The following is a 25286-nucleotide window of genomic DNA, read 5'->3' as shown; positions in this document are numbered from 1 at the left end:
TCCTGCTCTTGTGCTCTTCCAGCTCCATAAACTTTCATTCACAGCCACCTGGGGGGCTTTTCCCCTATTTTATGCCAGCGGCTGTTGCAGTGACAGTTCTTGGCCAGAGGCCACAGAGTGCAGCTTCTTCCAGAGGTCTCTCAGTGCTGAGTGCAACTCCCTCCCGCCTTCTTAGGGTCAGAAGGCCGGAGCAGAGAATGCCACGGCCACTAGCCCACTCCTAAATATCACAAGAAGCCCCCTTGGTTTGTGAGTTCTCTTCTGCTGTGATTTGACTGCTAGGAGTCTCTTATAGCAGAGCTCCTATAGGAAGGGGCTGCATTAATTATTTGCTTTAATTTAGCTCAGTCCCTGACACAGGGGAGGTGCTGCCTCCTCCCATGCTCACTTGATGTGCGCTTTTTTCAGGGTGATAAAATGCATTTGCTTTTTGCTTCAGGTTTGCCTATAACTGGGTGATTGCTGCTGATTTATGAGCTGCAGCCTCATCAATGCTGCAAGGCTGGTGGTGATGTCTGGGTCTTGAAACATAAATATTTATACAGACGCTAAGAATGCCATTTTGGCTGGCGTGTGAGAGATGTCCTCAGTGACTGCTCTTGGAGCTCTGTCTCCCTGCTGAGGTGTTGCCCCTCCCACAGGGGGTACGGGCTGCACGCTGGACGCCACCACCAGCCAGCATTAGCTGCTTCTAGGCCTCATCACAGGGCTGCGCTGCTAACTCTCCCTTTCTGTCTGTGCAGGAGACCCAGCAGCAGAGGAGTGGTCGCAGTGGAGCATGTGCTCCCTCACCTGTGGACAGGGGTGGCAGGTCCGCACCCGATCCTGCGTGTCCTCTCCCTATGGGACGCTGTGCAGCGGGCCACTCAGGGAGACTCGGACGTGTAACAACAGCGCCCCCTGTCCAGGTGCTGCTCTGCTTTCCTCCCTCAGACCTGGCCTGGACCCTTGTTCCCTCATTTTCCCCTCTGTACTTGTGTGGAGGTAATGGAGGAGGGGGGAGTGGCCATTGCTTGCTTTTCCCTGTCCTGCCGTAGCTGGCGGGCGCAGATATTGGGTGCTGTCTGGCTAACGTGTGCAGAAGTTGGGTAGGAAACCCGCAGTGCTGAAGCAGTGCGGGGAAGGTTCTGGGCCTGACTTGCTTTATTTGCTTTGCACTGACGTTTCTGGAGCGCAGGGAAGGGGATCCAGTCACACGCTGGGGGGGGGGGGGGGGGGTGTTGCAAAGGGAATATTTCTTCCTGACTCTCCATGTCTGCTTAGATGCTGTGAGCCTCCTCTCCTGACCTCAGCTGGGTTGAGAATGGCCATTTGCCAGGAGGACCCTGTTGGTTCTGCTCCTTGAACCTCTGTCCAGGTGCATTCTGGTAGCTGTAGTCCTAGTTTCTGAACAGAAACATGGGACTTTATATAGCAAAGGGCACTGTGATAGGGAGTCCCGAGCCCCGTGCATCGCAAGCAGCTTGCAACTTGTAACCTTGCTTTCTTCCTCAGTTCTCCAGTCTCATCCTGTTTTGTCTTTTCTCCTCCCTCGGTGTTTGGCAGTGGAAGGGCAGTGGCTGGAGTGGGGGCAGTGGAACACGTGCTCTGTGACCTGCTCAAATGGGACGCAGCAGCGCACCCGGAGGTGCTCGGTCACTACTCGTGGCTGGGGGCAGTGCAAAGGTGCTGCTTCAGATGTCCGGGACTGCTCCAACCCCGAGTGTCCAGGTAAATGATCTGTGCTGGAAGAGGCTCGCAGCAGCAGGAGCCCCTGGGAGGTTTCTGTGGGGAGCCTCCTTCCCTCACTCTTAAGGAGGAGTCGGGACATGCAGGGCGGGGATGAGCGTCGCTGGCAGCCTCAGTACTGGACTAGCAGGGGATACCACAGGGTTTGGATTTAGTGCATTGGAAGCTCAGGGCGCGTTACCTTCGGGGACTGGAGGCATTGCCCTGTCCCCAGAGGGATCACAGTCTTAGGCCTCGCGTACTCAGCATTTCCCCAGAGATAAGAGAATGGGAGAAAGGCCTCTGTAAACCAGGTCCTAAGTTTGTCCCTGAGGCAGTGGAGGGTGACGTGACTGGCCCAAGGTCAGAAGGAGCAGCAGCAGCGGGATTTGACCCCTGAGGCTTCCTTGCTTTCAGCCTGCTGCTCCTCCACTTGACCTATGGCTTTTACTGCAGGATGCAAGTGAGAGCAGCTTGCATCAATGCACTGCCTGACTCCCGCCAGGGCAGCGCCTTCTCTTTCTGGAGCTTAGCCCAGCATTATCTTCTGCTGGAAGAAAACACCCTGCACAAATGGAAATACTTTTCTTGTATGGTGAAGTGAGGCCAGCCAGGGCCTTATGGCGGCGGAAATACCAAGCTGCAGGACCTAGTCCTGTGTGCAGGCAGTAAGGGGGAGAACGTGCGTGGCTGGGGGGCTCCCAGTCCTGGGGGGCGAGGGGGTGGAATGAGAGGGCCTCAGGTGTCCTGTGTGCAGGCAGTAAGGGGGAGAACGTGCGTGGCTGGGGGGCTCCCAGTCCTGGGGGGGGAGGGGGTGGAATGAGAGGGCCTCAGGTGTCCTGTGTGCAGGCAGTAAGGGGGAGAACGTGCGTGGCTGGGGGGCTCCCAGTCCTGGGGGGGGGGGGGTGGAATGAGAGGGCCTCGGGTGTCCTGTGTGCAGGCAGTAAGGGGGAGAACGTGCGTGGCTGGGGGGCTCCCAGTCCTGGGGGGGGGAGGGGGTGGAATGAGAGGGCCTCAGGTGTCCTGTGTGCAGGCAGTAAGGGGGAGAACGTGCGTGGCTGGGGGGCTCCCAGTCCTGGGGGGGGGGGGGGGGTGGAATGAGAGGGCCTCAGGTGTCCTGTGTGCAGGCAGTAAGGGGGAGAACGTGCGTGGCTGGGGGGCTCCCAGTCCTGGGGGGGGAGGGGGTGGAATGAGAGGGCCTCAGGTGTCCTGTGTGCAGGCAGTAAGGGGGAGAACGTGCGTGGCTGGGGGGCTCCCAGTCCTGGGGGGGGAGGGGGTGGAATAAGAGGGCCTCAGGTGTCCTGTGTGCAGGCAGTAAGGGGGAGAACGTGCGTGGCTGGGGGGCTCCCAGTCCTAGGGGGGGAGGGGGTGGAATGAGAGGGCCTCAGGTGTCCTGTGTGCAGGCAGTAAGGGGGAGAACGTGCATGGCTGGGGGGCTCCCAGTCCTGGGGGGGGGGGTGGTGAAATGAGAGGGCCTCAGGTGTCCTGTGTGCAGGCAGTAAGGGGGAGAACGTGCGTGGCTGGGGGGCTCCCAGTCCTGGGGGGGGGGAGGGGGTGGAATGAGAGGGCCTCAGGTGTCCTGTGTGCAGGCAGTAAGGGGGAGAACGTGCGTGGCTGGGGGGCTCCCAGTCCTGGGGGGGGGGGAGGGGGTGGAATGAGAGGGCCTCAGGTGTCCTGGCAATTTACCCCTTTACAGTAACATTGCTCATGGATTAGTCGTCTTGCCTCTCTCGGTCCTTCCTGGTCTCTTTCCTTACTCCGTCAAACTCACGCCTGTATTTGCCGTCCTTTGTGCAGCTGATGGAAAGTGGGGTCCATGGAACCAGTGGAGCCTGTGCTCCAAAACCTGTGACACAGGCTGGCAGAGACGTTTCCGCATGTGCCAGGGAACAGGGGTGCAGGGCTACCCCTGCGAGGGCTCTGGAGAAGAGGTGCACACCTGCAATGAGAAGAAATGCCCAGGTATGCCCAGGAGGGAGCCATAGCTGAAAGCGCTACTTCTCTCACCCACTGGACATCCTCATCATCATCATCATCTGCTGTAGGATGAGCTGCCAGCACCATCTGCATCCCTGCTGGCTTCTGCCTGTCCCATCCATCCAGGGTCATCCTTTTTTGTAAGTGTACTCCATCCATCTCTGTAAGTGCCTGCCACTCACCTACCCTCCCTGTCTACTCCTGTCCCTTCCTTCCAGCTGGGGGAGTTACTGGACAGTTGCACTATTTTTTAGTGCTTTTGTATAGTGAGGATACTAAAAGCAGATGCATGTGTGAGCGGGCAGGAACATTTCCATCTGAACACCCTCTCTGTGCGTGGGATTAATAAAGGATGTGCAGGAGGCTGGTGCTGCTTGGCTGCCGCTGCAGAGAGACCTCGTGTACTGGACGCGCTGCTCGCTGTTGCTGCTCTTGTCCTGTTCCATTAGCACAGGCACAATCAGATTTACATGGAGATGCTACAAATGTTCCAGATACGGATCCTGCTCCGGCTTGTGCTAAGGGACGTTAAGAGGTCCCTACGGTTTGTAAAGTCATTAAGGGGGTAACCTTCAAAGCCATTTACGCATATAAAATCTGTTCTTTTTATATGGAAATGACTCTGAGGCAGAGTGTGGGTAAAATAAGTTTGCAGGAAACCAGCTGTGCACTCCCCAAGCAAAAGCTCTTCCACGCATGCATTCGTAGGGCTGATATTCAAAAACAGCTCAGCCCCTAAATTCAGGCCCTTGAGGGGCCGAGGCAATACAGCGCGCTCAGCCGAGCTCACTGTATAACCCACGCTCCCACGCAGGTTAAGTAGGCGCCAAGTTCATTCCCCTTCTTATATGTAACTCTGCTTCAGCTCTCTTGTTTGGTTAACTAGTTAAACCCTAAGTTCAATGTAAACCGGTCTGATATGAATCCCTTCATGAAGACCGGTATAGAAATATGTTAAACAAATAAATAAATAATCCACCCCCTAATGCAATAGGGGGATTAGCGCTTATTTAACGAGCGTCCAACGCGGAACGAATGCGATAGCGCTCATCACATGCAAATGCATGTAAATGAGCCTATTACTCATTCACTCCGCATGCAAAAAAATAAATGTGCATCTCAGACACATGTTTATCTCTCAGATATTAACACCTGCCTGGAGCAGGTAAAAAGTACAGAAAAGCAGAAAAAACTGCTTTTCTGTACTTTTTTTTTTTTTTAGTAAAAAATAAAAAAAGAAATAACTCCGCAGACCACTAAGTTATGAAGACCAACGCCGGTAAACTCAGCGTTGGTCTTCATAACCGGCAGCCATGGCAACCCCCTAATTTGAGTATTGCATGACTTTTCAGCGCCCACTTTCCACGCTGTATACATAAGACCTGCCATAGCATCCTGTTTCCAACAGAGGCCAATCCTGGCCACAAGTACTTGGCAGGATCTCAAGGGGTAGAGAGATTCCCAGCTGCTTCTCTCAGGGATAAGAAGTGGATTTCTCCAAGTCCATTCAATACATTTAGGATTCTGAAAATTAGCCCTGCTATTCATTTGCCTAGATTTAGGCTTCTAAATTAGGTGCCCAGTTCTGAAAATCAGTGCCAAGCCCTAGTTTCCTGTACTAACTCCACCCCCATAGCCACTCACTTTTTCTGATCCTAAATTTAGGAACTCATCCTTGGTAAATTTTCAAAAGGGCCAGTTTAGGAGCCTGACTGTAAACAGGAGGTGCAACTTTGCACACGTAGCAGATGTCTGAGTGTTTACAACATGCACTTGCATGGGGACGCACGATGCACACAGACTCCGTAGGAGGAAGGCACTCACTTCCTGGTGTCAGTCACGGGGACGCACGCACGATGCACACAGACTCCGTAGGAGGAAGGCACTCACTTCCTGGTGTCAGTCACGGGGACGCACGCACGATGCACACAGACTCCGTAGGAGGAAGGCACTCACTTCCTGGTGTCAGTCACGGGGACGCACGATGCACACAGACTCCGTAGGAGGAAGGCACTCACTTCCTGGAGTCAGTCTCGGGGACGCACGATGCACACAGACTCCTTAGGAGGAAGGCACTCACTTCCTGGTGTCAGTCACGGGGACGCACGCACGATGCACACGGACTCCGTAGGAGGAAGGCACTCACTTCCTGGTGTCAGTCACGGGGACGCACGCACGATGCACACGGACTCCGTAGGAGGAAGGCACTCACTTCCTGGTGTCAGTCACGGGGACGCACGCACGATGCACACGGACTCCGTAGGAGGAAGGCACTCACTTCCTGGTGTCAGTCACGGGGACGCACGCACGATGCACACGGACTCCGTAGGAGGAAGGCACTCACTTCCTGGTGTCAGTCACGGGGACGCACGATGCACACAGACTCCGTAGGAGGAAGGCACTCACTTCCTGGAGTCAGTCACGGGGACGCACGCACGATGCACACGGACTCCGTAGGAGGAAGGCACTCACTTCCTGGTGTCAGTCACGGGGACGCACGCATGATGCACACGGACTCCGTAGGAGGAAGGCACTCACTTCCTGGTGTCAGTCACGAGGACGCACGCACGATGCACACAGACTCCGTAGGAGAAAGGCACTCACTTCCTGGTGTCAGTCACGAGGACGCACGCACGATGCACACAGACTCCTTAGGAGGAAGGCACTCACTTCCTGGTGTCAGTCACGGGGACGCACGCACGATGCACACAGACTCCGTAGGAGGAAGGCACTCACTTCCTGGTGTCAGTCATGGGGACGCACGATGCACACAGACTCCGTAGGAGGAAGGCACTCACTTCCTGGTGTCAGTCACGGGGACGCACGCACGATGCACACAGACTCCGTAGGAGGAAGCCACTCACTTCCTGGTGTCAGTCACGGGGACGCACGCACGATGCACACAGACTCCGTAGGAGGAAGGCACTCACTTCCTGGTGTCAGTCACGGGGACGCACGCACGATGCACACAGACTCCGTAGGAGGAAGGCACTCACTTCCTGGTGTCAGTCACGGGGACGCACGCACGATGCACACAGACTCCGTAGGAGGAAGGCACTCACTTCCTGGTGTCAGTCACGGGGACGCACGCACGATGCACACAGACTCCGTAGGAGGAAGGCACTCACTTCCTGGTGTCAGTCACGGGGACGCACAATGCACACAGACTCCGTAGGAGGAAGGCACTCACTTCCTGGTGTCAGTCACGGGGTCGCACGATGCACACAGACTCCGTAGGAGGAAGGCACTCACTTCCTGGTGTCAGTCACGAGGACGCACGCACGATGCACACAGACTCCGTAGGAGGAAGGCACTCACTTCCTGGTGTCAGTCACGAGGACGCACGCACGATGCACACAGACTCCGTAGGAGGAAGGCACTCACTTCCTGGTGTCAGTCACGGGGACGCACGATGCACACAGACTCCGTAGGAGGAAGGCACTCACTTCCTGGTGTCAGTCACGGGGACGCACGATGCACACAGACTCCGTAGAGGAAGGCACTCACTTCCTGGTGTCAGTCACGGGGACCCACGATGCACACAGACTCCGTAGGAGGAAGGCACTCACTTCCTGGTGTCAGTCACGGGGACGCACGATGCACACAGACTTCGTAGGAGGAAGGCACTCACTGCCTGGTGTCAGTCACGGGGACGCACGCACGATGCACACAGACTCCGTAGGAGGAAGGCACTCACTTCCTGGTGTCAGTCACGGGGACGCACGCACGATGCACACGGACTCCGTAGGAGGAAGGCACTCACTTCCTGGTGTCAGTCACGGGGACGCACGCACGATGCACACGGACTCCGTAGGAGGAAGGCACTCACTTCCTGGTGTCAGTCACGGGGACGCACGCACGATGCACACAGACTCCGTAGGAGGAAGGCACTCACTTCCTGGTGTCAGTCACGGGGACGCACGCACGATGCACACGGACTCCGTAGGAGGAAGGCACTCACTTCCTGGAGTCAGTCTCGGGGACGCACGATGCACACAGACTCCTTAGGAGGAAGGCACTCACTTCCTGGTGTCAGTCACGGGGACGCACGCACGATGCACACGGACTCCGTAGGAGGAAGGCACTCACTTCCTGGTGTCAGTCACGGGGACGCACGCATGATGCACACGGACTCCGTAGGAGGAAGGCACTCACTTCCTGGTGTCAGTCACGGGGACGCACGCATGATGCACACGGACTCCGTAGGAGGAAGGCACTCACTTCCTGGTGTCAGTCACGAGGACGCACGCACGATGCACACGGACTCCGTAGGAGAAAGGCACTCACTTCCTGGTGTCAGTCACGAGGACGCACGCACGATGCACACAGACTCCGTAGGAGAAAGGCACTCACTTCCTGGAGTCAGTCTTGGGGACGCACGATGCACACAGACTCCTTAGGAGGAAGGCACTCACTTCCTGGTGTCAGTCACGGGGACGCACGCACGATGCACACAGACTCCGTAGGAGGAAGGCACTCACTTCCTGGTGTCAGTCATGGGGACGCACGATGCACACAGACTCCGGAGGAGGAAGGCACTCACTTCCTGGTGTCAGTCACGGGGACGCACGCACGATGCACACAGACTCCGTAGGAGGAAGCCACTCACTTCCTGGTGTCAGTCACGGGGACGCACGCACGATGCACACAGACTCCGTAGGAGGAAGGCACTCACTTCCTGGTGTCAGTCACGGGGACGCACGCACGATGCACACAGACTCCGTAGGAGGAAGGCACTCACTTCCTGGTGTCAGTCACGGGGACGCACGCACGATGCACACAGACTCCGTAGGAGGAAGGCACTCACTTCCTGGTGTCAGTCACGGGGACGCATGCACGATGCACACAGACTCCGTAGGAGGAAGGCACTCACTTCCTGGTGTCAGTCACGGGGACGCACAATGCACACAGACTCCGTAGGAGGAAGGCACTCACTTCCTGGTGTCAGTCACGGGGTCGCACGATGCACACAGACTCCGTAGGAGGAAGGCACTCACTTCCTGGTGTCAGTCACGAGGACGCACGCACGATGCACACAGACTCCGTAGGAGGAAGGCACTCACTTCCTGGTGTCAGTCACGAGGACGCACGCACGATGCACACAGACTCCGTAGGAGGAAGGCACTCACTTCCTGGTGTCAGTCACGGGGACGCACGATGCACACAGACTCCGTAGGAGGAAGGCACTCACTTCCTGGTGTCAGTCACGGGGACGCACGCACGATGCACACAGACTCCGTAGGAGGAAGGCACTCACTTCCTGGTGTCAGTCACGGGGACGCACGATGCACACAGACTCCGTAGGAGGAAGGCACTCACTTCCTGGTGTCAGTCACGGGGACCCACGATGCACACAGACTCCGTAGGAGGAAGGCACTCACTTCCTGGTGTCAGTCACGGGGACGCACGATGCACACAGACTTCGTAGGAGGAAGGCACTCACTGCATGGTGTCAGTCACGGGGACGCACGCACGATGCACACAGACTCCGTAGGAGGAAGGCACTCACTTCCTGGTGTCAGTCTGTTTCTTTTCATCAGTTTTGGCAGAACATTCACACACACAACGCTTCTGCTAATTAGTGTCCTTGATGCCTGCTTGGAGCCAGTAAATCATCTTGACATTTGGTTTTCAGAGAGACATTTGGGCACAAAATGGTCTGAAAGAATCCTCTCCCTCCTTTCCTCTCTAGGATATTCTTCTGTCCCCTGCTCTCCTTCTACCACTTCTCTCCACCCCCACCATTATTCTTCTGTGCCTTCCCTTTTCCTCTGCCTTGTTCCTTTCTTCTGCTGTCTCTGCATATGAAGGAGGATTATTGTCTTTCTCTATAGTTTCTGCTCTATTTTCCTGCTGGGTTAATTTATTCATTTATTAAATTTTAATTGGTAGATGTTGCATTTTCTGAAATATTTATAGATGGTGCTTGTTCTTTTTTGTCAGTTATCAACCAAAAAACCTAAAGATGTCAGATCAGTGGTGCACGCGGCATGCACACTCACACAGACACACACACACACAAGAACATAAGAAATTGCCAGGCTGGGTCAGACCAAGGGTCCATCAAGCCCAGCATCCTGTTTCCAACAGAGGCCAAACCAGGTCATAAGAACCTGGCAATTACCCAAACACTAAGAAGATCCCATGCTACTGATGCAATTAATAGCAGTGGCTATTCCCTAAGTAAACTTGATTAATAGCCGTTAATGGACTTCTTCTCCAAGAACATATCTAAACCTTTTTTGAACCCAGCTACACTAACTGCACTAACCACATCCTCTGGCAACAAATTCCAGAGCTTTATTGTGCGTTGAGTGAAAAAGAATTTTCTCCGATTAGTCTTAAATGTGCTACTTGCTAACTTCATGGAATGCCCCCTAGTCCTTCTATTATTCGAAAGTGTAAATAACCGAGTCACATCTACCCGTTCTAGACCTCTCATGATCTTAAAGACCTCTATGATATCCCCCCTCAGCCGTCTCTTCTCCAAGCTGAACAGCCCTAACCTCTTCAGCCTTTCCTCATAGGGGAGCTGTTCCATCTCCTTTATGCATATATATATATATATATATATATATATATATATATATGTGCGGGATGAGGCACACACAAACATACACACAAGCACACATTTATGCAAACGCACTATACAGCAGAGCCCTACATTTCATTTCATTTTCATTTATTAAAACTTATTAATCGCCTAACACAAAAAGGTCTAGGCGATTTACAACACACATACACAATATCATTAAAACAACAACATAACAAACATATGTCAAAAACAGGAATCATTAAGTTTCATAGAAACCATAATGTTAAAAATATCATGTAAACACATAATATAAAAGTAATCAAACCAGAAATAAATCAAACACCATACCTGGCAAAAAGGTACAAAACTCTGCAGTACTCATACGTTTTAGAATATGCTGAAAGCACTCCTGGAATGAGGCGCACACATACACAGACATTTATACACTCGTTCTATACAGCAGGGTCCTGCAAAGAGCCCTGGGGGTCTCACACACACACAGACCCTGAGCAATGGGAGAAATGAAGCACCTTATCCATTCCACATGCAAAGCTTTTCATACTATGGCCAGGAGTTAGGTTGCTTCTAGCAGAAACCTGAAGTCTCACATGATTGCAGGAAATGGCCTTCATCCTGCGGACGTGCCCTGAACAGGGGAGAATCTGTTTGGTGACAGTTGAAGAGAAGTGGCTCTGGTTTAAGATGCATCAGTCAACATTACAGGGGACCAGTAGCCCTTGCTAATGCCAGCACTTCTGTTACAAATGCTCATTCTTCCAAAGACGTCCCTTCTGCTCTATTCAGCATCATCAAGCTCCTCCTCCTCAGCAGCTGCTTGCTGAAGATCGGCAGAGGGAAAGATATCAGCCGAAGGCTCAGTAGCAGATGAAGCATAAACTGCAGTTTTGGATGATTCCGAGACTTACCTCCCCAACTCCTCGGGTTCAGTCTTTTCCCAGGAATGTCTCTGGATCACCAAGGACCGATGGGTCCTGAGAATTGTGGAGAATGGCTACCACGTATGCTTCTCTCACTCTCCTGTGACCCAAGGGATTTCAGCAACTCCAACTCTTCTCAGTCAGATGAAGGTGGTCTCTTCTCTAGTGCCTTCCGAGGACGGATTCTATTCCACTACTTCCTAATCCCCAAGGTCTATACTGCACTTGCAAAGACTGAAGAAATGACTGGTTTGGGAAAGATTCGGGATATATTTTTTCCAGACGATCCTTCCTTTCCTACAACCATGATTTGATGGATGCTTCTGTACATTTTCTAATTCATCCTGCCCATTGGAAATCACTCAGGTTCATGGTGAAGAAATGCACTACCAATACAAGGTGGTCCCCCTTGGCAGCCCTGAGGGTATTCACGAAATTCCTCATAGTCGTATCAGCTAGGGGTGTGCAGCCATTTTGTGTTATTTGAGGATCAAGATTTGTTTTTGTTAATGTTGTCCCCTTTTTTCGTGTTTTTCATTTTAGGAAGAGTGTGCACTAAAATAATAGAAGAAAATCCACAAAATTTCATGTTTGTTTTCTATCATTTCATTTTGAAAATGAGAAGAATTGACATTGACAATGTCATTTCAAATGAATGCACATCCCTTGTCTCGGATCAACTTCATCAGCAGGGATTGCTTATTCCCATACTTGGATGATTGGTTGATGATGGACCCATCTCCATCAGGAGTTCTGGTGTTCCCCAAGAAGTCCATTTGGCTTCTCCAGTCCCTAGGTTTCCTGGTCAACCTTGCTATGTTAAACCTGGTTCTGGCTTAAAGAATGCAATTCCTCGTAACCTGGATAGATGAACTTCAGATAAAGGCTTTTCTCACTGTCAAAAGGGCCGTGTTGCTGTTGAGATTAGTAAGGGCTGTACTTCAGAAAGATTGACTGTCAACAGTATGGGATCTAGTGCTTCTTTGTCACATGGTGGTGCAGTACATGCATTATCCCGACTCATCTGCAATTGCAGGAACTTCAGTGAGATATCTGAAGCCAATGGGATCATGTCTATCAACAATTATCCCACCAAAAATCCGTGACCTCCGGGATGAGAGCATCTCTTCAGTGATGGAGGAAACCAGAAATTATATAGGTGGGTGTCTTACTACTCATCCCACTACATTAAATGTCTGCATGGATGCCTCCACCAAGGGGAGGAGGCACACTCCACTGCAAAGTGGACCCAAGCATTATGGTCCTCAGTAGATAGTCATCGGCAAATCAACCACCTGGAGCAGCAAGCCGTCACTATGCTCTTGCCTTCTCTCGAGAAAGAGAATTTTAATCCAGATGGAAAATCAAAAGGTCATGTTGTTCATAAACAGAAAGGGACTGGTTCTTATGGCCTTTGCCAGGAGACCATCCAACTGGTTGTAGGTAGGGTATCACAAATCTTATCTCCAGGCAACCTACCTTCTGGAAATCCTCTCTGACAACAGAATCAATTTGTCTTCAGAAATATGCTGCTTATCAAAAAAGCAGTATTACATAAAATGCATGCTGTAGGGACTAATCCTACTGAACTTTTCCATCTTGTAAAGTCACTAACTTCTAGGTCAGTGAATTCTGGATTAGATTTTGAGAGCAGTTGTGTATGCTGTAGTGAATTTGCAGAATATTTCACAACAAAAATTGCAAATATTTGTAATAGTATCATATGTACTTTGACTGCTTCCTCTGCTGCCATTATCAGTGATGATCTTCCATCTTGGGACTCTTTTGACTTAGTTACTGCAGACGATGTCTCTCATATTTTAGCCAGGATGAATTTGTCTTCGTGCCCCCTTAATCCTTGTTCTAGATTTCTACTAAAGCTGTTGAAGGGCAACCTCTCTGTCATTATTACAGGTATTGTTAACCTCTCTCTCTCAACTGGTACCTTTTCAAGTTTTCTTAAACAAGCCTCAATATAGCCCCTCCTGAAAAACAGGACCCCTCCATCCTCACTAACTATAGACCAATATCATCTCTTCCATCTCTTGCTAAGATAATTGAAAGTTCTGATTTCTAATTTTCTCGACTCTCATGCGATTATTGATAACTATAAATTTGGATTTAACAAAATTCACAGTACAGAGATTCTCCTCCTGTCTAGTTTTGATACCATGATCAAGGGTTTTGATGCCAAGATTGAATACATTTTAGTCCTATTAGATATCTCTGCTGCTTCAGATACCATTGATCATGGTATCCTCCTAGCTCATTTGCAATGATTTGGGATTTCTGGTATTGTTATCAGTTGCTTTACTTCTTATTTATCTAATTGAAACCAGCAAACAAGAATTGGAAATTAGTCTCTGACTGGAATGGTGTAGCTACCAGTGCCTCACAGGGTTTCCTCCCTGTCGGCAACACTTTTTAACATTTATCTCTCGCCCCACTGTAGAGTTCTGGCTTGTCTCGGTGTGAACTACAAAGTCTACACTGACAACATTCAATTTGTGCCATACACTTCATCCTGGGCCAATACCTTTAATTTTGATTCACTATGCCTACATTTTGTAAACCACTGATTATCTCATAATTAACTGTTGAACATCTCTAATTCTGAAGTCATTATTCTCAGTAAATTTCCTTTGACCAGTGCTCCATCTGTTCTTCAGTTCGGTGGCTACAGCATTCCAGTCACACCACAAGTTCGCTTTTTAGAAGTAATGATAGATTCCAGTCTGTTTTTGATGCCACACATTAAGGGAGTTGTCAAATCATCATTTTACGAACTATGCATGGTTAGAAAGCACAGACCACTTCTTGATATCCAGGATTTTCGCACAGTCCTTCTGGTCCGTGTGCTGAGAGGTCTGGATTACTGCAGTGTCCTGTATATTGGTTTACTGCCTACTGTGCTTTGTCCTCTGCAGCTAGTCCAGAACACTGCGGTGAGAATTTTGATGGGCACGCATATACATGAGCACATGACCCCCATGTTGATATCTTTACATTAAGCTAGGCTTTTTAAGACATAAGATCTTACATGATGATTCTAGCACTTGGACTAATGCAGTCTTAATTTATAAACCTACTAGGATGCAGAAATCAACAAATAGAAATTAAGCTGGCCCATCTTGAATTCACACGGGATAGAGTTTTTTCAGTTGCCGGTCCACTCCTATGAAGCTCACTCCCTGATCAGCTCCCTATGATATCATGCAACAAGGCTTTTAAAAAAGCCTTCAAATCATCTCTGTTCATGTTGGCATTTACTCAGGATCCACCAACTGGTTAATGGCCAGGCTTTTTAGGAATGTGAGTAGGCTTAGTATGTCGATATATAGAGATTATTTCTTTAACCCACTATGTTTGTTTATGCATGTTACTTTTGTACACCACCTCAAACTTCTTTGTATGAGTGAGGTTTATAAATTCTTATAAATAAATAAAACATTGGTGGACCACTTCAGCAGAGTGTTGCTACTACATGAGTGGTGGTCCTTGAGTCAAAAATTAGCAGACAACTTGTGGAATCTTTGGGGAAAGCCGGTGATCAGCCTCTGTGTCTACGAAGTCAACAGGAAGATTGAGAAATTCTGTTGCAGGTATCGGAGCAACCACAGGTCAGCTCCCAATGTTTTTCTGCTAAGCCGGAGTGTTGATCTACTCGATGTATACTCACCAATTCCTCTAATAGCCAAGACTGTCCAGAAAGTCCTTAGGGACAAGGCAGGGATAATCCTTATAGCACCAGCCTGGCCTCAACAAGTAGGATATCCATATCCAGTCAGTCTGTCACTTCAGTCTCTGGTTCCATTGGGGATATCACCAACAATCATCTCTACATCTGAACCTGCCATTGCAGCATGAATGTTGAGCAAGCAGTAGTTTTCTGCTTAGACCTTCTGAAGGAGGTGGAGGATGTGCTGATATCAATTGGAATGCCTTCAACCAGAGGTTGAAGTGACCATGCTTCTCGTCTTGGTGTGGGGGCCAGCTTTATGATTCCCTTCTGTTGCCCAACAGACTTGCTCGTCCTCAGGTTTCAGTACCTCTTTAATCAAGGTTTATCTCGGCACCATTGTGGCTTATCACAATCTAGTGTAAGGACTTCCAGTCTCTTGTTCATCTCTCTTTAGTATCCAAGTTAATGAATGGACTGTGGCATTCCTGATCTCCAATCAGTAAACCTCAATGGAGTTCTAGCTCAAGTCATGAAACTTCCTTTTCAACCTCTGGAGTCAGTAGGTTCTCACCCAGGAAGTGTTGCTTCTTGAGGCCTTCACTTGAACACAAATACTTTGGGAAGCTTTACAAAGATAGTTGGTCAAAAACTGTACGCCTACAAAATGAAACTCAAAGGCTGAGTGCCTAAGATGGTGAAGTCAAAAACAGTTGGAATTTCAAAAGGGTGTGGGATAACCACAGAGGATCCCTAGTAACAAGAGGCTGTAAATGAAGCCCTGAGGTAACCCGTGCTAACTTTTCTGCATGGGATTAACGTGCACAGAGCATGTAACCCGCACGGAGTGACAGTGACAATCCTAAACACCTTGCTGGGCAGACTGGATGGGTCATTTTGGTCTTTATCTGCCGTCATTTACAATGCTACTAGATTACACACGGAAGCACATAAATACAGGTGTGTGCGCCAAAGAACAAGTGCTATACAGGTAGGAGCAGTGCAAGATACGCACACACATAGTACACACATATACAAACACACACACACACAATACATACATATACACACACACACACACATAGTACACACATATACACACACATATACACACATATACATACATATACACCGACACACACACATACACACACCCCCATATACATACATATACACGACACACACACACACACACAATACATACATATATACATACACACATATATACACACACACACAATACATACATATACACACACACATAGTACACACACACATATACACACACACACACACAATACAAACATATATATACACACACAATACATACATATATATATATATACACACACAATACATACATATATATACACACACACACACATAGTACACACACATATATACACACACAATACATACATATATACACACACAATACATACATATATACACACACCCACACAATACATACATATATACACACACCCACACATACATACACACACACATAGTACACACATATACACACACACCATACAATTACACACACACACACACACAGGCTTTATACAGCAGAGCTCTGCAGAAAGTCCCAGGCTCACATACACACTTTTACCTATCACGTTTCAGTCTCTATGGGTAAAGCTGGTACCTCATTCTGTGTTGTGTGATGGTATTGATTAGCTAGAGTTCACGTTTCAGTCTCTGTGGGTAAAGCTGGTACCTCATTCTGTGTTGTGTGATGGTATTGATTAGCTAGAGTTCACGTTTCAGTCTCTGTGGGTAAAGCTGGTACCTCATTCTGTGTTGTGTGATGGTATTGATTAGCTAGAGTTCACGTTTCAGTCTCTGTGGGTAAAGCTGGTACCTCATTCTGTGTTGTGTGATGGTATTGATTAGCTAGAGTTCACGTTTCAGTCTCTGTGGGTAAAGCTGGTACCTCATTCTGTGTTGTGTGATGGTATTGATTAGCTAGAGTTCACGTTTCAGTCTCTGTGGGTAAAGCTGGTACCTCATTCTGTGTTGTGTGATGGTATTGATTAGCTAGAGTTCACGTTTCAGTCTCTGTGGGTAAAGCTGGTACCTCATTCTGTGTTGTGTGATGGTATTGATTAGCTAGAGTTCACGTTTCAGTCTCTGTGGGTAAAGCTGGTACCTCATTCTGTGTTGTGTGATGGTATTGATTAGCTAGAGTCCACGTTTCAGTCTCTGTGGGTAAAGCTGGTACCTCATTCTGTGTTGTGTGATGGTATTGATTAGCTAGAGTTCACGTTTCAGTCTCTGTGGGTAAAGCTGGTACCTCATTCTGTGTTGTGTGATGGTATTGATTAGCTAGAGTTCACGTTTCAGTCTCTGTGGGTAAAGCTGGTACCTCATTCTGTGTTGTGTGATGGTATTAATTAGCTAGAGTCCACGTTTCAGTCTCTGTGGGTAAAGCTGGTACCTCATTCTGTGTTGTGTGATGGTATTGATTAGCTAGAGTTCACGTTTCAGTCTCTGTGGGTAAAGCTGGTACCTCATTCTGTGTTGTGTGATGGTATTGATTAGCTAGAGTTCACGTTTCAGTCTCTGTGGGTAAAGCTGGTACCTCATTCTGTGTTGTGTGATGGTATTGATTAGCTAGAGTTCACGTTTCAGCCTCTGTGGGTAAAGCTGGTACCTCATTCTGTGTTGTGTGATGGTATTGATTAGCTAGAGTTCACGTTTCAGTCTCTGTGGGTAAAGCTGGTACCTCATTCTGTGTTGTGTGATGGTATTGATTAGCTAGAGTCCACGTTTCAGTCTCTGTGGGTAAAGCTGGTACCTCATTCTGTGTTGTGTGATGGTATTGATTAGCTAGAGTTCACGTTTCAGTCTCTGTGGGTAAAGCTGGTACCTCATTCTGTGTTGTGTGATGGTATTGATTAGCTAGAGTTCACGTTTCAGTCTCTGTGGGTAAAGCTGGTACCTCATTCTGTGTTGTGTGATGGTATTAATTAGCTAGAGTCCACGTTTCAGTCTCTGTGGGTTAAAGCTGGTACCTCATTCTGTGTTGTGTGATGGTATTGATTAGCTAGAGTTCACGTTTCAGTCTCTGTGGGTAAAGCTGGTACCTCATTCTGTGTTGTGTGATGGTATTGATTAGCTAGAGTTCACGTTTCAGTCTCTGTGGGTAAAGCTGGTACCTCATTCTGTGTTGTGTGATGGTATTGATTAGCTAGAGTTCACGTTTCAGCCTCTGTGGGTAAAGCTGGTACCTCATTCTGTGTTGTGTGATGGTATTGATTAGCTAGAGTTCACGTTTCAGCCTCTGTGGGTAAAGCTGGTACCTCATTCTGTGTTGTGTGATGGTATTGATTAGCTAGAGTTCACGTTTCAGCCTCTGTGGGTAAAGCTGGTACCTCATTCTGTGTTGTGTGATGGTATTGATTAGCTAGAGTTCACGTTTCAGCCTCTGTGGGTAAAGCTGGTACCTCATTCTGTGTTGTGTGATGGTATTGATTAGCTAGAGTCCACGTTTCAGTCTCTGTGGGTAAAGCTGGTACCTCATTCTGTGTTGTGTGATGGTATTGATTAGCTAGAGTTCACGTTTCAGTCTCTGTGGGTAAAGCTGGTACCTCATTCTGTGTTGTATGATGGTATTGATTAGCTAGAGTAGAGGAGATCCTATACTCCATAGGCACCTGTGCTCTGTGTGTGGCATTACAACAAGTCCTCCCACCAGCTAGGAATCTCTCTTTGCTCCTCCTTGGTGTCACTGATTAACTCTTTGCTTCTCACACTTGTGTCTCCTGCACCTCAGCTTTGCATGAAATGTGTAAGGATGAGTATGTTGTATCCATGACCTGGAAGAAGGCGGCAGTGGGTGAGGTCACCTACAACAAGTGTCCCCCTAACGCCACAGGTGAGCGCCCACTCTTGCTCCGTTCCTTTCTTCCCTTGGAGCAGAAGGATGTTGCAGGCTTTCTGTTCTCTCTCTGATTTGCATTCAGGATCTGCCAGCCGTCGCTGTTTGCTGGATGCCCAAGGAGTGGCGTATTGGGGACCTCCCAGCTTCGCCAGGTGTATCTCACATGAGTACCGATATTTGCATCTTGCAGTAAGTGCACCTGTCTGTCTCCTCCCTTCCCTGTGACTCGAGCAGAAGGGTAAATCCTGCCTTCCTGCACCACTTTTCAGACTGGGGGTGCTGATATCCTACTGAGAAGCAGGCAGCAGGGAAGAAGCTTGCTCAGTAGGAGGGATGTGACTGCAGGGGTCTTGTCTGGGATTTTGCCTTTCAATTTGGTTAATTTTGTAAGGATTTGATGTTACTGCTGGCTGCTGACAGGTTAACCAGCCTGCCCCAGGTGGACAAGGTTAAAACAGGTCAGCAGAAGTGAAGAGAGGAAAGGGCAAGGATTGAGATCCACATCCCCCTCTGGCACAGTCCCAATTACAGTTCCTCCCTCTAAGAGAGGATTCAAGGAAGCTGTTAATCATAAGAGACTGCCCAAGAGTTCTCAGGGCCAGAGGCTGCCACTCTCCTGTTGGACAACATTTCCCCAGACTCCTGAAAAGGAGGGATAGAGCTAAATCAGGGGAAACCATCCAATCGGGGAGTCTACAGACTGTACTGAAAATGAGACACCCCCTCACCAGGGTCATGTTTCTTCCAGACCCAGCACACATGATATTAATGCTCAAAAGCCCTTCTAAACCCGTGCACTTCCATACAGGGGGGCATCTCTATTCTGAGTGAGCTGGGAGAGGCACTGAGACTGCTGAATCTGTGCTTACTACAGGAATCTGGGGCTGTCTCACTTGTGAGTGAGCTGGGAGAGGCAGTGAGACTGCTGAATCTGTGCTTACTACAGGAATCTGGGGGTGTCTCTTCTGAGTGAGCTGGGAGAGGCAGTGAGACTGCTGAATCTGTGCTTCCTACAGGAATCTAGGGGTGTCTCTTCTGAGTGAGCTGGGAGAGGCAATGAGACTGCTAAATCTGTGCTTACTACAGGAATCTAGGGGTGTCTCTTCTGAGTGAGCTGGGAGAGGCAGTGAGACTGCTGAATCTGTGCTTCCTACAGGAATCTGGGAGTGTCTATTCTGAGTGAGCTGGGAGAGGCAGTGAGACTGCTGAATCTGTGCTTCCTACAGGAATCTAGGGGTGTCTCTTCTGAGTGAGCTGGGAGAGGCAATGAGACTGCTAAATCTGTGCTTACTACAGGAATCTAGGGGTGTCTATTCTGAGTGAGCTGGGAGAGGCAGTGAGACTGCTGAATCTGTGCTTACTACAGGAATCTGGGGGTGTCTATTCTGAGTGAGCTGGGAGAGGCAATGAAACTGCTAAATCTGTGCTTCCTACAGGAATCTGGGGGTGTCTATTCTGAGTGAGCTGGGAGAGGCAGTGAGACTGCTGAATCTGTGCTTACTACAGGAAGCAAGGGGTGTCTCTTCTGAGTGAGCTGGGAGAGGCAATGAGACTACCAAATCTGTGCTTACTACAGGAATCTAGGGGTGTCTCTTCTGAGTGAGCTGGGAGAGGCAATGAGACTGCTGATTCTGTGCAGTTCTATACAGGAGTCTGGGGGCATCTCACTTGTGAGTGAGCTGGGGAGTGGCTGTGAGACTGCTGATTCTGTGCAGTTCTATACAGGAGTCTGGGGGCATCTCACTTGTGAGTGAGCTGGGAGTGGCTGTGAGACTGCTGATTCTGTGCAGTTCTATACAGGAGTCTGGGGGCATCTCACTTGTGAGTGAGCTGGGAGTGGCTGTGAGACTGCTGATTCTGTGCAGTTCTATACAGGAGTCTGGGAACGTTTCACTTGTGAGTGAGCTGGGAGTGGCTGTGAGACTGCTGATTCTGTGCAGTTCTATACGGGAGTCTGGGGGCATCTCACTTGTGAGTGAGCTGGGAGTGGCTGTGAGACTGATTCTGTGCAGTTCTATACAGGAGTCTGGGGGCATCTCACTTGTGAGTGAGCTGGGAGTGGCTGTGAGACTGCTGATTCTGTGCAGTTCTATACAGGAGTCTGGGAACGTCTCACTTGTGAGTGAGCTGGGAGTGGCTGTGAGACTGCTGATTCTGTGCAGTTCCATACAGGAGTCTGGGAACGTCTCACTTGTGAGTGAGCTGGGAGTGGCTGTGAGACTGCTGATTCTGTGCAGTTCCATACAGGAGTCTGGGAATGTCTCACTTGTGAGTGAGCTGGGAGTGGCTGTGAGACTGCTGATTCTGTGCAGTTCTATACGGGAGTCTGGGGGCATCTCACTTGTGAGTGAGCTGGGAGTGGCTGTGAGACTGCTGATTCTGTGCAGTTCTATACGGGAGTCTGGGGGCATCTCACTTGTGAGTGAGCTGGGAGTGGCTGTGAGACTGATTCTGTGCAGTTCTATACAGGAGTCTGGGGGCATCTCACTTGTGAGTGAGCTGGGAGTGGCTGTGAGACTGCTGATTCTGTGCAGTTCTATACAGGAGTCTGGGAACGTCTCACTTGTGAGTGAGCTGGGAGTGGCTGTGAGACTGCTGATTCTGTGCAGTTCCATACAGGAGTCTGGGAACGTCTCACTTGTGAGTGAGCTGGGAGTGGCTGTGAGACTGCTGATTCTGTGCAGTTCCATACAGGAGTCTGGGAATGTCTCACTTGTGAGTGAGCTGGGAGTGGCTGTGAGACTGCTGATTCTGTGCAGTTCCATGCAGGCGTCTGGGAAGTGGGGTGAAGTAACATATTAGTAGATTATGGTAACTAAGGATCTACCCTGGGTGGTGTCTCACTTATAGGTACACTGGGGTGATCTGGGTAGTATTTTGAAACTTGAACAGTATTAAATAGACTGGAAGCCTTGACTCCGATTTTACTCTCACAGTGAGTGAATGAGATCTCTGATCTGACACATTCTGTGTCTGTCTCTATTATATTTTCCCATTTCTCGCTTAGACTGTCTGTTTCTCTTTCTCTATGGGTCTCTTCCTGTCTCTGCCTCTCCCAATCCTCTTTTGTAGGGAGGATAGGGCTCTGGGATCCCGTGTGTGTGTAAATAGTGGAGTCTCCCAGCACAGGGGTGAGTTTATCTACCTGTCTCTGGATGAGACCGCCGATGACACAGGTGAAATCTGCACTTGATGGAGCTGTGGAGTTGGGCCATCTGTGTGCAGGTCTGTGGCTAGAGACTGCCGCAGTGTCCTCAGCTTGCCTCTGCCATCACTTGCCTGTTGCCATGGGGCTTAAAGGATGTGGTAACTGTGCGGCCGGGGTCGCAGGCTCTCGTCCATTGGCCGAGTGCTGTCACAGGCTCAGGGCTGATGCACACAGGGTTTACATTTCAGCAGGAGTGCGAGGGCGGCCTGCCCCCATCCATTCAGTCGTAGCTGGGGCCAGAGCATGCCCACACATTGGGGGAGGGGAGGGGAGGGGGGCGTCTGTGCTTCCAGATCTTGAGTGCTAGAGGTGGGGGATGGGGAGGAGGGCTGTGCAGGAGCCTTGCTGGTGGAGAAGTCTGCATACCAGCACAGAGCAGTAAAAGCCAGTGAATCAGTGCAGCTGAAAACCCCCTTCTGCCGCTGATCAGGACACCCGGTGTTGTTATTATTAAAGAATAAGACACTACTTCTGCCTGTGAGCGCTGGGATCCTAACGGGAGCAGGATGGGAGCAGGCAGAGAGGATGGGGCTTGCAAACCTGTGAATCCCTTCTCTCTCGCTTTGTACTGGTAAATAGGCAAAATGCCAAACCCTGAGGCTTACATAAGACAGAGGTATAGAATTTTACCCCTGGAGTGCTGCAAATGGCTCTGCTTTTCAGGATATCCATGATGAATATGCATGAAATATATTTGCATGTATTTCTTCCATTGTATGCAGAGGTCTCATGCAATTCATCGTGGATATCCTGAAAACCAGGGCTGGCTGTGGTACTCCAGGATTGGAGTTGGGTACTCATGACATAATAAATGTCATACTGGGCCAGACCAAAGGTCCATTAAGCCCAGCATCCTGTGTCCGACAGGGGCCAAACCAGGTCACAAGTACCCAGCAGGATCCCAAAGAACAGAGCCAGCCCTTCCTGCTCATAACCAGAGATAAGCAGTGACTTTTCCAAGTCTGCATGGCTAATAATGGTTTATGGACTTTCCTCCAGGAACTCGTCCAAATCCTTTTAAACCCAGCTACACTAACAGCTTTCACCACATCCTCTGGCAACAAATTCCACAATTTAATTGTGTGCTGAGTGAAAAAATACTTTCTCTGATTTGTTTTAAATGTGCTACCTGTTAGCTTTATGGATTGTCCCCTAGTCCTAGTACCATTTGAAAGAGTAAATAACTGTTCCATCCTCCTCTATCCTATCCCTTCTCAGATGTCTCTTCCCCAGGCTAGAGAGCCCTAATCTGTTCAGACGTTCTTCATACAGGCACTATTCCATCCCTGCTATTTTTGGTCGCCCTTCTCTGTACCTTTTCTAATTCTGCTCTATCTTTTCTGAGATGCGGTGACCAGAACTGCACATGGTACTCCAGATGGAGCGATACCGAGGCATTAAGATATTCTCAGTTTTATTCTCCATTCCTTTCCTAGTCATTCCTAGCTTTTTTAGTCATTTCCGGACACTGGGCCAAGGATTTCAAATTATTGTCCAGAGTGACTCCAAGATCCTTTTCTTGGGTGGCTTCTTAAATAATTTTTACTAAGTGGTAGTGAACAGCGTTATCGCGTGATAAATGGGAATTATTTGCGGGCTTCTGATGGCAATCAGCAGCAGAGCTTGTGAATAAACGTCACTGCCGCGAGGGAGGTGCCAGTAACTTCCTCCCTGGCAGCGCTCCTGGGGACGTCATCTTAAAGCCCCCGGACCTTCTACAAAAATCCTTGGGAAAGGTCCCTGAATTTCCAACCCACCCCCCCCCAGTCAGCTCATAAATTTCCATGAGCTTAAGGTTCACCCCCCCCCCCCCCGTGCTTACCCCATCTCCACTCGCTGCTGCCCTGCCGGCCCCCCTCTTCTTTATGCTGGGATAGGGGAGCAGCTCTGCGCGTTGCCGCAGCTGGGGCCGCATCCGTCCATTCCCGCAGAAGCAGGAGAATGCGGAATTTAGTCCTGGGTTGGTGGTGAGGAGAATGCGATCTGTTTGTGGGTCTCAGCCCTACGAAGCAGGGACTGCCTCCTTTGGGGGGCAGTTTCCCAGCTGCCCACATCCAGTGGTAATTTTCACCCCCGGGCTTTGCTCCGTACTAGAAAGGGAACGCGTGCCCCCTCCTCTCACTCTGAAGTGCGCACCGCAGACTTTTGGTGGGTGGTTTTTCCATGGAAAACGAAGCAGGAAGATTGGAAAATGTAATCTACGTGCGTTGTTCTGCTCCCCCATGTGGTGTGGGAGATCGCGCGCCCCTTTCACTGCATTCTGTGGGGGGAGAGAGTTACTCAGACTGATTTATTTCTCTGCATCCTCCCTGGGTATCTGAATAGTTCTGCATCCGCCTTATAGTGCTACAGAGATTTTCAGTAATGGTCAGGGATGGATTCAGGATTCTGAGGCCCCTCAGGCACTTTTCTCTCCCCCTCCCCTCAGAAGGATGTGTTACAGGGTAGCAGGCTGCCCCAGGCTGGACATTTCTGCCCTCAAATGCAGCTGAAAGCCCACATGACTGCCCCATCATGCACGTGTGTGTTTCCATTCTGCACAAATGCTTTGAAGATCATGTGTGCTCTGTCCCTGCAGACCTGCTGCAATGAGTGTGGGCTACTTTGCCCGCCTCATAGGCTATGGAAGTGTGCCTTCTCCATGTCCATGCAGGATCTGGTTTCCTTCTTTTGGGGCAGGAAGGCGGCGCAGGGCAGAGATTGGGTTTGAGGAGGAACCAGACTGGTGGTAATTCTAGAGAATGGTGCATCTGGGGATAACCGAGGAATGCAGCAGTATTGGGAACCCTAGGAGAATGGCCATGGAGTAGGGAGGACATAATCCCCATGGGTAGGAGGCATGGCACTGCTGTGGGGTAGCATGAGCACCACGGAAATGCTGCAGGTTGGGTCTCTGAAATCAGCTGAAGCTGAAGGATATTTAGGCTCTGAAGGGAAGTTTGGGAAGAAAATTCCAGAAGATGAGTTGCTATGGAGACGACATAGGATGAGTAACCATGGAAACATCATATCAAGGGTTGCCTTTGAAATAGCACAAGGTAGTTTACAATGAAAATGCCATGGACAGGGTGGAGAGGACCCTAGAGGAGATGATGTGTTGAAGGGATGCATGAATCAGTAGAGTCCATGGACACTTTAATGCCAGGGGACAGGTAGGGAGGACACCAGAGGAGATGATGTGTTGAAGGGATGCATGAATCAGTGGCGTCCATGGGCACTTTAATGCCAGGGGACAGGGTGGGGAGGGCCCCAGAGGAGATGATGTGTTGAAGGGACTCATGAATCAGTGGAGTCCATGGACACTTTAATGCCAGGAGACAGGGTGGGGAGGGCCCCAGAGGAGATGATGTGTT

At 49.7% G+C, this 25286-nt stretch overlaps 1 protein-coding gene across 9 annotated transcripts in view; it reads left to right on the top strand.

Moving 5' to 3' along the window:
• Window positions 1-25286, top strand: part of ADGRB2 (adhesion G protein-coupled receptor B2) — a 158990-nt gene that overhangs the window by 77580 nt on the left and 56124 nt on the right. For 5 of the 9 annotated variants that reach the window (XM_029619053.1, XM_029619052.1, XM_029619050.1 and 2 more), the window contains 5 exons: window positions 744-908; window positions 1546-1710; window positions 3505-3669; window positions 18618-18719; window positions 18808-18914. In XM_029619053.1, coding sequence (XP_029474913.1) covers window positions 744-908; window positions 1546-1710; window positions 3505-3669; window positions 18618-18719; window positions 18808-18914 — 704 coding nt within the window. Of the gene's footprint in view, window positions 1-743; window positions 985-1545; window positions 1711-3504; window positions 3670-18617; window positions 18720-18807; window positions 18915-25286 lie in introns of all 9 variants that reach the window. The other 4 variants (XM_029619058.1, XM_029619056.1, XM_029619055.1 and 1 more) reach the window with 3 other exon arrangements.

This window comes from Rhinatrema bivittatum, chromosome 11 (assembly GCF_901001135.1).
Source record: "Rhinatrema bivittatum chromosome 11, aRhiBiv1.1, whole genome shotgun sequence".
Classification (NCBI taxonomy): Eukaryota; Metazoa; Chordata; class Amphibia; order Gymnophiona; family Rhinatrematidae; genus Rhinatrema; species Rhinatrema bivittatum.
The sequence above is the reverse complement of the archived record's forward strand: the minus strand, read 5'-3'. Positions and strand labels throughout refer to the sequence as shown.